The 13,611-nt window shown below is 43.2% G+C and overlaps 1 protein-coding gene across 3 annotated transcripts in view; it reads right to left on the minus strand.

Moving 5' to 3' along the window:
- Positions 1 to 1,273: 1,273 nt before the first annotated feature.
- The window catches only part of sema5ba (sema domain, seven thrombospondin repeats (type 1 and type 1-like), transmembrane domain (TM) and short cytoplasmic domain, (semaphorin) 5Ba), a 329,573-nt gene continuing 317,235 nt past the window's right edge, over positions 1,274 to 13,611 (minus strand). For 2 of the 3 annotated variants that reach the window (XM_059647530.1, XM_059647531.1), the window contains one exon: positions 1,274 to 12,042. In XM_059647530.1, coding sequence (XP_059503513.1) covers positions 11,890 to 12,042 — 153 coding nt within the window. In that variant the 3' untranslated portion in view covers positions 1,274 to 11,889. The remainder of the gene's footprint in view (positions 12,043 to 13,611) is intronic. The other variant, XM_059647532.1, reaches the window with a different exon arrangement.

Genomic DNA, 13,611 nt, shown 5'->3' on the forward strand with positions numbered 1-13,611 from the left:
ATCCATTTTAGCCTCTCCTGCTCCGTTGGGAATGGGGATATGTTTGGGAAGGAGATGTCTGATTTACCTCCAGCCCAATTATGCTCCCAGCTGACCACAAAGAAATGTGAAAACGGGACAGGTGAAAAACAAGAGTTTTTCAACCCAAGTCTGCCTCATTCACATTGTGGGAGGGGTAGATAGAAACTGGATTGTGCTGACTTGTTGGATCTTGTGGTTCAGGGTAACATTGTCAGCCGAAGAGTATCACATAATCAGAGCACTGTCACTGTGCAGAAAGAAGTCATTTGATCTATCATGTCTACATCAACTCGAACACTGAATGCTAATCTCCTACCTTTCCTCACATCCCTCCACACCATTTCCATCCAAAAAGTCATCCAATGCCCTCAAATGTCTCAATTGAACCTGCTTCCACATTTCCAGAAAGTGCATTCACTCAGTGAGTAAACCCTGCCCTGGTTGCAGAGAAGTATATCTGATATGACTGTTTCCCTATAAGCAGCAAATGGGTGCTGAATTTACCAATCCTGGATGGATGCATTCCTGGAGGGTTTGTCACACCTTCGGGTCTCCAACCTACGGCACCACCTCTGGCTACCCGACAGGACCTCATTGCGACTCATCACCGTCCCAAAGCAGAGAGCAGTCTCTTTCAGTACTCACGTGGTCGAATGCCAACTTTGATCAATTGGCCTTTCCTTCTCATTGCTGATTGTTTTTGTTTAGAACTTCAAAGATATAGCCATCAAAAGAAATGAGGGAGGCGTGACCCTGTGAACTTTTCGACGTGATTGCAATGAGGTCAGCAGGTGAACCTCATAGAGTATGAGCTCCCTGACTGGGGCTGTTAACCTGGTCCAATTAGGGAGCCCTGGCTGTTGGATATAAAGGACAGAGGTTCTGTTCACTCTGGAAGCTGGCTCTGAGGAAGCTGTGCCAGTGTCATGGACTATGCACGTCTGAATAAAGGGTGACTTGGTGATGAGATACCAGCCTCTGTGGAGTTAGCTCATTTTTCACCCAAGTTATTGCTTGCAGCACCATTCAGTTTTCCATTTCTGAAGACTTCAGGAGGTTTGAGAACCTCAATGGAATGTGACCACCGGTGCCGAAGGAATATGTATTTATTAGAAATGGGGCAAGACAAATTTACTCACTTCACATGAAAGCTGCCAGGAAACTCCAAAAAAACCTTTGGTCTTTTGGCCACTCTTCGTTGAGCCGGAGGATGATAAACCAGTGTTGTCAGACTAATAATCACCACCAGTAATGCACTAATTACAAATCTTATATTTACAGATTCATCTCCAGTTCAAAAAATAAGCTTATTCCAAACAGCCTGAATTACACATGGTACATTTACATTTAATCACTCTAAAAATTCATTGTTCTGCTAATGCATATTTACAAAGGAGCTTCTGCCCAGCACAGTACTATCCATTGTTCAGTCATTCAGTCTGAAATTCAGTCTCCATTCATCAATATACCCCATTTAAATATTGCGCTGTGGACTCTAATGACAGTGACCATGAGGTGTGAGACTGAACAGGTTTTTTATTTGCTTTCCTCCTTTTCTCCTTTGCGATGGGCCTGTGTGTGGTACGTGTGTGCGTTTTTTTTCACCACTTTGTGCAACACGGATTGCACATTAGAAGTTACTCATCGCCTTCAACACTGATTGCGAAAGGTGCTACATAGATGCAAGTTACTTTCATGTTAAAACCCTTTTGCAAAAAAGCATCGGCTCACCAGGTAATCTCCAGATATCAGCGTAGATTGAAGAAGTTAGGACTGTTCTCCTTGGAAAGAGGAAGGAGAAGTGGAGATCTGATAGGGCTTTACAAAATCATGTGTGGGCTGGATAGAGTAGATAAGGAGAAACTGTCTGTACATGTAAAAGCATAGGAATGAGATGGCATAGATTTAAAGTGATACGTAGAAGAAACAAAAGTGATGTGAGAAAAATCTTTTTCAATCACTAATAAGAGACCATCTAAACGCCACCCCTTGACATTCAATGGTGTTACCATCACTGATTCCCCGACTATCAACATCCTGGGGGCTATCATTGACCAGAAACTCAACTGGACTCACCACACTAACAGAGTGGCTACAAGAGCAGGCCAGAGGCTAGGAATACTGCGGCCAGTAACTCACCTCTTGACTCCTCAAAGCCTGTCCATCATCTACAAGGCCCATGCCAGGAGTGCAACGGAATATTTGCCTGGATGAGTGCAGCCCCAACAACAAGAAGCTTGACATCATCCAGGTTGAAGCCACCGGCTTGACTGGCACTACATCCACAAGCATCCACTCCCTCCATCCCCAAAGCTCAGTAGCCACAGTGTGTACTATCTACAAGATGCACTGCAGAAATTCACCAAAGATCCTCAGACAACCAAACCCTTCCAAACCCATGACCACTTCCATCTGGAAGGACAAGTGCAGCAGACAAACGGGAACACCACCACCTCCAAATTCCCTTCCAAGTCGCTCACCAACCTGACTTGGAAATACATCACCATTCTTTCACCATCGCTGGATCAAAATCCTGGAATTCCCTCCCTAATAGTATTGCAGGTCAACCCACAGCACGTGGACTGCAGTGGTTCAAGAAGGCAGCTCGCCACCACCTTCTCAAGGGCAACTAGGGATGGGCAAGAAATGCTGGCCCAGCCAGCGATGCCCACATCCCACAGATGAATAAAGAAAAAAATTAATGAGTCATTACTGTGTGGAATGCATTGCCTGGAAATGTGGTGGAGGCAGGTTCAATTGAGGTATTTGAGGGGGCATTGGACACTTACTTGGACAAAAACAATGTGCAAGGTTTTTGGAGAGAAAGGCAGGCAATTTACTCAAGGAGATGATTCTCACTTGAAGAGCCAATGCAGGCACAATGGGCTGAATAGTCTCCTCTGCATCGAACACCTTTGTGAGTTAGCTTCCCTGTGTACTTACTGCTATTGCGTCGCTGGTTGTGAGTTCTCAGGCATGACCCCAGGAGGTCATTACTGACACTTCAAAGAGGGTAGGGTTGCCAACTATTCCCGGAGACTTCACCCCATGCCTTATCCTCACTCTCCAGCCATTAAAGCCAAAAAACACGTCCACACAAGGTAACAAAGTGTGAAGCTGGATGAACACAGCAGGCCAAGCAGTATCTTAGGAGCACAAGGAGTTTTGGGTCTAGGCCCTTTGTGGACCGCTGATTTCCTACAGAAATGCAAAGACAACTTAGACAGTTGACTGTCAGCTAAACAGCATTTTCTCGTCTATCTTCAATAGTTTCATATCTGGTAAGCAGATCTATCTAAAGAATATTGAAAAAAAAAACTATTTTTAACGTCACACCGATTTTTTCCTCCAGGGTTGCAGATAGCAGTGGCCTGAAGATTCAATCACAGAGACTCCAATCTTAAAGTGTTGGCAACAACGGAAATGAGTGGTGGTCGGTGAGGGTTGAGGTGTAACTGGTTAGACCTCAGCTGGAGTATTATGGACAGTTTTGGCACCACATTATAGGAAGGATGTAAATGCACTGGAGATAGTGTGCAGAAGTGGTTTACAAGAACGGTTCTAGGAATGGGAAATTTCAGCGATGAGAACAGATCAAAAAAGTTGGGATTGTATTCCTTGGACAGAAGGTGGCTAAGGGAAGATTTGACAGAGGTTTTCAAAATCATAAGCAGGCAGCGTAGAGAAGATAGGGAGATACTTATCCCAGTGGTAAAAGCAAGAAGAACAAGAGGGCATAAATTAAAGTGATGTGAAGATAATATGAAGCAAGGATAATGTGAGGAAAAAACCTTTACACACAGTAGGGTAGTTAGGGTAAGGAATGCACTGCCTAGAGGTTGGTGGACACATTTTCAATTGAGGCATTCAAGAGGGTATTGGATGATCATTTTGATAGAGATAGTGTGCAGGGATAAAGACAGAAGATTGGCACTAGGTAATGATGTTCGTAGAGCCAGTATGGGTATGATATGCTGAATGGCCTCTTTCTGCACTGTAGCAGTTCTGGGATTCAGTCATCTCTTCATCAGACCCTCTTGCCTTCCAAAGGTAAACTCAATACCAATGTGTGAGGGAGAAGGCGGTTTGATTTTACTACCTAAAGACAAATTAATCCACAGTAGGTATTCCCCTGACTGAGGATGATGATTGCAACAGAGGCCTTGGGATCTTCTTGATCCACTCAGCAGTGCACTTGCCAGCTAAGGTAACAAGGGAGAAAGAGTTATCACCTTAACAAAACAGTATAAATGAGCATGGCTGCTATTTGATGACAGAGTAGATAATTAGAGAGAATATTACAGTACGCATACGGTGTAAGAGGCCCAGCCACATTAATCAGCTCAAAGACATTCATTTCGCAATTTTCAGAGGGAAAACTGAAATATAACAACCTTCAAATGATTTGTTAGTCACTCATTTAGGAACTGGGGTATGGTGGGCGTCTGAGGGTATACAACAGCGAAGTAATGAGATTGATAGGGGGAAATGCAGTCATAAAATGCACCAGTAATCCTGAGGCCTGATCTCACCTCGGGTTCAGATACGTCTGCAAGTATAAAGCTAGTCCCATGGCAACAGCACTGATTATTGCAAAGGCCCATGGTTCACCAGCACAATTTACGGAAGGAAATCTGCCATTCTCACTCAGCTCTAGACTCACAGCAATGCACCTAACTCTTAACTACCCTCTAAAATAGGCTAGCGTACCACTCTGTTCAAGGGCAGTTAGTAATGGGTAACAAATGATGGTCTTACCTCTTATATCCACAGCCCACGATAGAATTTTTTTAAAGCCCTGAACGTGCTGTGCTATTCGATCAGATAATGACTGATCTGCAACCTTCCTCTTTATACCTGCCGTGGTCCAAGACCCTTGAATACATGGGTCTTATCCAAAATCCACCAATGTCATTTTAAAACTTTCATATGACCAAACATTTCCACAAGAGAGCTCCAAACTCCTGTCATCTTTTGCGTGGAGGATTTTGATAAATTGAAATTTGTTTTGATTTTTCTTTTGACTCCCACCCAACTGAAGCTGTGAGCAGGCCCTCACTTTTTAAAAGGAGAAAAAAAAATTATTTTGGAGTTCCTGGAGTGCAAGTCGACAGGGATTGAGCGTGTCAGATACTGAGGGAACTTAGCAGTGATCTTCCCAAATATGGATGCTTGTAAAGTGTGAGATGTTGTGCTCTCCAGGTTACACCAGGAAATGGCCTCAACGCACTAACGCACTGAAAATTACCTCAGCTTGAAGCAACATCCCATGTCAGGGAGATGGTGGCATGGTGGTATTGTCACTGGGCCAGTAACTCAGACGCCTAACCTAATGCTCTGGGACATAAGTTCAAATCCTATCACAGCACCCAGTGGGATTTACATTCAATTAATAAATCTGTAAAACTGGTATCTACCAGTGTGGAACTACTTGAGAGGAAAATCCATCACTAATGAGGCTGTGCTCATAAACACTGTTGACTCATGTGACTCCAGACCACACCAGGGATTGGCTCTTAATGCCCTCTGAAATGGCAAGCTTTCCCCCTCAAGGGTGATTAGAGATGGGTAGAAAGTTCTGGCTTTTTCAGCAATTCCATTCAAATAGTTTCAAGCAAAGACTGTGATACAAGCTATCACTGCCCTTCAAAGGATTTAAGCCAGGCTAAAAGTCACTGATGCACAGATCAAAGACTCTCAGAAGAGGCTCCCTGATCCATTAGGTAGGCCTCAGTCTCAAATCACAGCTGAACCAAAATTTAGGTCTTTGCTCATCAATATACAGGCATTAGAGGCAGTCCAGAGAACATTCACTCAGCTGATATCAGGTATGGCGTGACTGTCTTATGAGGAGACATTTATAAATTAGGCCCAAACTTGTTGGAATATAGAAGAATGAAAGGCGAATTGATTGAAATTTACAATACTCTTAGGAGATTTAACAGGGTTGATGTGGAAAGGTAGTTTCCCCCATGGTGGGAGGTGGGAGCAAGGACCGTGGGCATAATCTCAGAATAAGGGGCTGCCCTTTTAAAATAGAGATGAGGAGAATTTCTTCTCTCAGAAGGTACTGAATCTCTGAAGTTCTTTGCTGCAGAGTGCTGTTGAGGTTAGGTCATTAGGTACATTGAAGAGTGAGACAGACAGGTCTTTATTGAGCAATGGAGTCAAGAGTTATGGGGAAGAAGCAGGAAGGTGGAGTTCAGGATTAACAGATCAGCCATGATCTCATTGAATGGTAGAGTAGACTCACTGAGCTCAATGGCCCACTCCTATATCCTATGGTCAACTTAAAGTCACAAGTGTATAGGATAGTCCTTTTGTAAACATCCCAGTCTTCATTCAGAGACTCTTTGTCTATGCGATTACACCTGTTTACTGGCTCCAAGATATATTTTGCAGATTATTTATCCAAGCAGATTTCTAGCTCTGGGCTTGTAAAAAAACAAGAGCATGAGCTGGGACTTTGAAGTTAAGCATCTGTCGGGAATGGTCCTGCTGACTGATGGTTGCTCTGTTCCAACATGGATGGATGCTGCATTTGTGGGCAAGCATGGCTGGAGAGGTCCAAGGGGCATTCGCTTTGGGTGAGCTGCCTGTATTTGTTCCATTTACTACCCCGCATTTTCACCCCGCTTCCCTGTAGCCAGTACCTCTGCATCCATAGAACAACAACTTGTATTTACATGGTGCCTTTCTAGTGAGAAGGCCTTGCAGGTCACATCATGGGATACCTTGCAATGTGAGGAGGTCTTCAGGCAGGGCTCCGAAAGATTGGTCAAAGAAGTAGGTCTTAAGACCATCTTAACAGAGAGGTGGACAGGTTGAGGGAGGAAATTCCAGAATTCAGGGCCTTGGCAGTTGAAACCATGATGGCCAATCTGCATGAAAATAGGGGTAGGCCAGAATTCAAAGAATGATAAGACTTTGGTGAATTGCAGTGTTTTTGGGCCTTACAGAAATGGCAAGAAGTATTAGTTTGAATGCAACGTGTTGAATGTCTGGTGTTTTTGCCTTGGGAACCAAGGTAGGTCAGCAACAAAGGGGTGATAGGAGAACAGGATTTGAAGTGAATTAGAAAACAGTCAGTAGAATTATGGATTAAATACTAATTTATGGAGTGTGCAAGATGAGAGGTCAGTCAGTAAGTCATTGGAGTAATCACCCTTTAGAACAATCTAGATTGTTCGGCAAACAATTTAGAACTGCATCACCATGATCAAATTTTCCTATGCCAAGTTTGAGATTGTTAGCACCAATCGTAATCTCTTCTTGACAGAACTGGTACAGGTCAGGGGTCACACTTAAGGGTTTCCTGACCCATAAAGCTTCCTAATCAAATTAGAATGCTGCATTCACCGATTAAAGTGGCAATGATGTTCTTTGTACAGTCACAGAATGATTGAAGAATAAAGGAGGTCATTCCACCCATTGAATCCTCGCCAGATCACTGCCAGCATAACCAAGCTATCCCGCATTTTCCATTCTTCACAATGCTACAATTTCTTTCTCTTCATCCATTTGTTTAATCTCCTTTTGAAAGCTCCTAATGAACCAATCTCCACCACCTTCTCAGGAAGTGCATTCCAAATCTGAACCAAGCACTGCATAAAAAAAATGTTTTCCCTTTGTCGCCTACTGTACTCACACCAAACACCTTAAAACAACGTTCTTAGGTTCTTGACCCTTCTGCTAATGGGAGATGTTTCTGTCTACTCCATCCAGGATTCCCTCATGATACTGAATGCCTTGATCAATTCTCATCTTGACCTTCACTCCTCTAAGGAGAACAACCTCAGCTTCTCAAAATCAAAGTAGATGATGTCGAGTCTCACCACAATTTTGAACCAGCACACAAGCACTCCTGGGTCCAGAATAAACTACAAACCACTCTACCACAGCATCTCATCAACTCCCAGATTTGGAGCATATTCATGACATTGCCAATTCCCTCACTGTTTCCTTTAGCCTCATGAATGAACTTATTTCACAAAGAGCCCTAATGGTGCTTACACAAGTCAATTCACCTGAATCAATGGATCTTTAAGTACAGGGCTTACAACTAACTAACGGCTATGTCTTAATTCATTACAGTCCCTTCAAACTTCTCAACAAAAGTATCCATCTACTCTACTCAACGCTTGAGAGTAATGCTTGGAGCAACTCTTGAAGATAGCACACAAAAGAAATTTCCATTGGCTACCATGAGAATCATTGAATCCTAGGGTTTTCAAAGCGCAAAAAAGTACCAACTTGCCAGATGGTATACTTTTGCTCCTATTTCTCATGTTCTTAAGAACATCAGCCCATTGTGTTTGAGCTGGTCATCAAGCATTCATTCATTCTGATCCCATTTCCCAGTATTTGGCCCATAGCCTTGAATGTTACAGCATTTCAAGTGGTCACCTAAATAATTCTTAAGAGTCTTGAGGGTTCAAGCCTCAAACAGCTTTCAGGCAGTGAGTTCTAAATAACCACAACCCTCTGGTTGAAAAAATATTTCCTTTAATCCCATTTACACCTCCACACCTTACCTTAAAACCGTGAGTCCCTTGGTCATTTACCCTTTACTAGCAGGGAAAGCTTCTCCCTATCCACCCCATCTGTGGTCCTCGAATTTTGAGGCCCTTAATCGGATTCCCCCTTCCCTGGCATTCTCCACTTGATGGAAAACAATCCCATTTTGTCTCCAGCTCTTTATGGTTGAACACCTCTAGTCCAGGCAGCATCCTGATGAACCTCCTCTGCAGCTTCTCTCTTGTGCAGTCACACCCTTTGAACAGTGCAGTGACTAGAACTGACGCATTGCTCTAAGTTTGGCCTAAATAACATTAAATTGGTTCAACCCTAGTGGAAGTTGATTAATGGCAACAACAAGACAACATGCATAAATGCCACGGACAGCGATTCAGAAAAGTATACATTCATGAGGTATCGGCTAGAAGGTGTTACTGTTCCTGATGGCAATTCAACTAGCATGTTTATCCCCCACTGTTCACCATCCCCCACTCTGTCTATAAGGGAAGATAAATGAGCTGGAAACCAGTAACTGCCCAGTAAGGCTTCTGCGAACAAAAGCATTAGTTGAAACAGGGACATTTTACAGAGGTCAACAAAAACTAAGGCACACCAGAATTGTCACCATATTTCACAGTCTTGCACTACGTTAATACTCACTTTACCGTGTCCTACTTAGAGGCAGCAGTTCACAATTCCTGATAATCCAGGAAAAGTAGGACAATGATGGGAAAAATGTTTCCACTTCAGTACAACTTACATTTACATAGCACCTTTGCCAAAAAATAAATCTTCCAAAGCCACTTCATGGGAGTGTTATCAAAACAAAATTTGACATTGAGTCACGTAAGGAGGCAGTAGGTCAGATGACTGTATTATGGTCAAAGAGGTAGACTTTAAGTGTCTTAAAGGAAGAGAGGGAGAGAAACAAAGTAGCTTAAGGCCCAGGCAACTGCAGGTATGTCCTACAAAGACAGCAAGACTATCGAAGGGAACGCAACTGGAGACCAGAGATGGAGGAGTGCACAGAATTGTGGGGATGGACAGACTTACAGAAATAGGATGGGAGCCCTGGTTGGGGAGTGGCAACCTACAGTCTTGAAAATATTGATGTGAGGTTTATTTCTCACCTGCATTGATTGTTCCTTGGCTCAGTTTACTTCAAAATGGCATTTATGTGCAGTCTTGGGCTGATTGACCAAACAAATTTCCCTTAATACATCTTTTCACATCTTGTGCAAGTGCTGCCAGCAGATCACAGCCATGTGAGAAAAATCCAACTTGGAAATCTACCAGCTATGGTATAAAACGCAGGCGTTTTTGTTAAGAGGGAATAAGCCATCACAGTTGGCAAACAATTCTTTTAGTTTTTTACGTGTACCTCAGTGCAGGTAACTTCATAGCTGCCAGTATAAACACATCATCATCATCTGGGAAAATTAAGAACTTTCCTCTTTACGAGAATCCAGTTGGTCGATTCATTACGTGAGAATTGGTTTACATTGTAATGGATGACCAGAAATTCATGATCAAACGTAAGGGGCAGCAGAGATTCCTGTAGAAAGCAGGACTGACTGGCATCCCCTCTCGGTGTTGCTCAGTTACACCATTATAACATTGGCAAAGCTTCCAAATGTAACCCAACGGGCATCAAACACTAGTAACGTGCCACAGGGGGTTGGAGTGGTATCTGATGTGCGAGAGCATTAGCCACAGGTTAAGAAGCAACATTTCTCTTTTGACTTGGGAGGTTTTAGTCAGAGCTCAGGACACTGTCCAGCTCCCGAAATGTCTTTCACTAAACTTTCATCAGAGCTCTTGTTCAGCTGAGCTCATTGGGATGAGGACGTCGAGGGAATAAAGGGAAGGTTTTTGATTTTTCTGTTTCACTGTTGAAGCATCTTGGGGAGGAAGAGGACAAATCCCAGCTCACACTGCAAACAACATACCTGGGCCTTACCATCTCAAAGAATCCTCGATAAGCCCTTACCCTAAATATAGCCAACATTGCGTTGTTCACTCTGGTGCTCTCATTGTAAAGGAGTGGATAGTTGCATTGGGACAATTCAGAAGCTAAAGAGAATACAGGGAGGATAACCAGGGCAAACTCATTTTTAGCTACACTGACATTTGAAGAATTCTCTGTCACTGCAACAAATAGTTCCTTTACCCATTTCAGCAACACTCTTGCACCGTAGAATAATTCCTTTGAGATACAGATTCCATTGGAGCAGATGAAATTCTGGTGAAATAGCAACTTAAATCTGCTGATTATAAAAGCATGAAGCATATCCAAACCAGGGTGCATTAAATGAACAGAGTTGAATTACCAGAGGGCTGCAGTCAAATTAATTTAACAGTTTTTTGGTGTAATTTGCACTTAAATAAACCTGGCCCCCATTATCCGTAAATAGGACCATTGTTAGGCTCTCTGTTCACAATCTGTGGGTTAATCACTTTGCAAATTTTACCAATCGGTGGGAATGCCAAAATGCCAATCCTGGGAATGCACGCGGGGACAGAAGTAGTAGAAACAATGAAACAAGCCTGAAAATGAGGTAAGGAGCACAATAGGAAAAAAAATCTGTTTAAAAAAATAAAGAACATTTTGATGTGTTTTTTTTAAACTGTTGACAAATGAAATAGAGTGGCGGGAGGTTTGGGTGCAGCAAATAAAATGGAGTAATGGAGCTATTAAACCAAACAGACGGGTTCTGTAAATACAGCTACATTTTGCCAATGTTAGGTTCCACATCTGAAAATTAATACTGAAGTAGGAGTTGGGGGTGGGTAAGAGAGAAGAAAGACATAAACTTTCAAATGACAATAAAAAATAACGATTCCTCAGTAGCGCATGAGTATTTCTGATACCTAGATGCTACGGTCACATTCTGAGAGCCACCAGTAGTGCCAATGTGAAGAAATTCTCAGCAAATCTAGTTTCATAAGAGGTGACACATTGCTGGGTGGCAACTAGCTGTCTTGTTCGGCCCCTGCAGCAGCCATCTTGTCTCTGCCAATGTCTTTCTTTATTCCCCTCCCCGCAAAACAAAAATGAAGCATCGCTCAGTCTTTCTCGTCGGGGGGTCCATGACTGAAGAAAAAGAAAACACAAAATCCGTAGCTGACGACGAAGTTTCTTTTAAGTCATAAACAAGTCTCGATGGCTGACCTGTGGGCTTCGAAGAAGTGCAAATCTTTTAATGAAGGAGTGACTCCACGAAATTTGGACTGGTTATGACTCGACTACGGGTGGTTGCTATGGTTACAGGTTCACTCGCGGTGTGCCGGGGACTGGGTGAGCAGAGTCCTTTTCTGATTTCTTTCCAGGAGAAGTCCACTTGGAGCGTCTTAGGTGTAGGTTCTACCAGATGAGGATTCAGGTCGGTAGTCATATTTATTCAGGGTGCTGGGGTAGTACGTTGTGGTGTACACATTGGTCTGCTGCAGGGAGGAGAAATAGTTGCTTCGGTCATCAGGAATCAAATTGTTTTTGTTCAGCGTCTGGGGTGAAATAAAGAGCCAAATAAGCATCTTTTTCATCCAGGTTCATAGCAACATCAGGTAATTTAAACAACTGCTCCTTAGATTTTTTTCAAAAAAAATTAAAGGATTTTAAAAAAAGATACAGTTATCGGGAACCGCACTGCTGTGTAGTCCCTGTTGAGGAGCTGGCCCAGTTAGCTTACGCATAGCAAGATCCTACGAGTGAGATAAACGGCCAGGAAATCTGTTCTAATAAGGTCTTTTGAGGGGTAAGCAGGAGTGGGTGAGCACCTTTCAAAACTCCTTCAAGTTAACGGGCGAGGGGTCGCTGTCCAACTGTGAGAGCATACGTTTCATGCCTCCGTTGAGAGACAGGCCTTCTCACTCTCTTGGTGTTAGCACTGAGAACGTCAGACAGCATGGAAAAAGGCTCTTCGATCCAACTACTCCATGCCAAACATAACCCTAAACTAAACTGTTCCCACTTGCCTGTGTTTGGCCCATTTCTCTCCGAACCTTTCCTATTCATACATTTATCCAAATGTCTCTTAGACGTTGTAACTGTACCTGCATGTACTACATCCTCTGGCAGTTCATTCCACACACCAACCACACTGTGTAAAAAATTTCTCATGTCCTTTTTACATCTTTATCCACTCAGCTTAAACCTTTGCTTCTAGTTTTGAACCCTCAATTCCCCCTCATCCCTCCCACCTTAGGGAAAAGCCCCTTGCTAGTTAAAGATAGCAAGAACAGCCGATGCTGGAGTCAGAGATAACACAGTTTGGTGCTGGATGAACACAGCAGGCCAGGCAGCATCAGAGGAGCAGGAAGACTGGACTTCAGACCCGAAACGTCAGCTTCCCTGCTCCTCTGATGCTGCCTGGCCTGCTGTGTTCATCCAGTGCCACACCATGTTATCTCTTGCTATTCACCTTGTTTATGCCCCTTATGATTTCATAAACTTGAGGTCACCCCCAAGCTCTTACGCTTCAATGACAAAAGGCCGAGCTGATCCAGCCTAACTTTATAACTCAAACCCTCCATTCCCGGCAATGTCTTGGTAAATCTTTTCTGAACCCTCTCCAGTTTAATAATATCCTTCCTGTAACAGGGTGACCAGCGCTGTATGCAGTACTCCAGAAGGAGGGCCTTACCAACCGTACAATCTCAACATGATGTCCCAACTCCTATCATCAAAAGATCTGACAACCTAGGTTTTAATCTCCGGTCACTAGAATGGTGCTTAAACCCACGACACAGGTTGTGATGGGGTGTGTGCGGTGTGTATTGAAGATACATGTCTCCATTGAGAACTTGCTGACCCACCTAAGCTGTGTAATAGTCTTCAGCAGTTGTCTGAAGGTTACCAGGTTCCTCTGCTTATCTGTAATAAGTCCAAACAGCTAATTCTTTTCTCCCCTTTATAATACATTTACAATGCACAGCACATTAATCCGCAAAACCCATCGCTCTGGAGACAAGATTAGTGCAGGAATTCTATAATAAGCTTGGCTTTCAGCCAACTGAGATCAACCTTCAGTTTAAACAAAGTGTAAATCAGATTTGATGCCTTGATTATAAGCA

The sequence above is a fragment of the Stegostoma tigrinum genome, chromosome 7 (genome assembly GCF_030684315.1).
Source record: "Stegostoma tigrinum isolate sSteTig4 chromosome 7, sSteTig4.hap1, whole genome shotgun sequence".
NCBI lineage: Eukaryota > Metazoa > Chordata > Chondrichthyes > Orectolobiformes > Stegostomatidae > Stegostoma > Stegostoma tigrinum.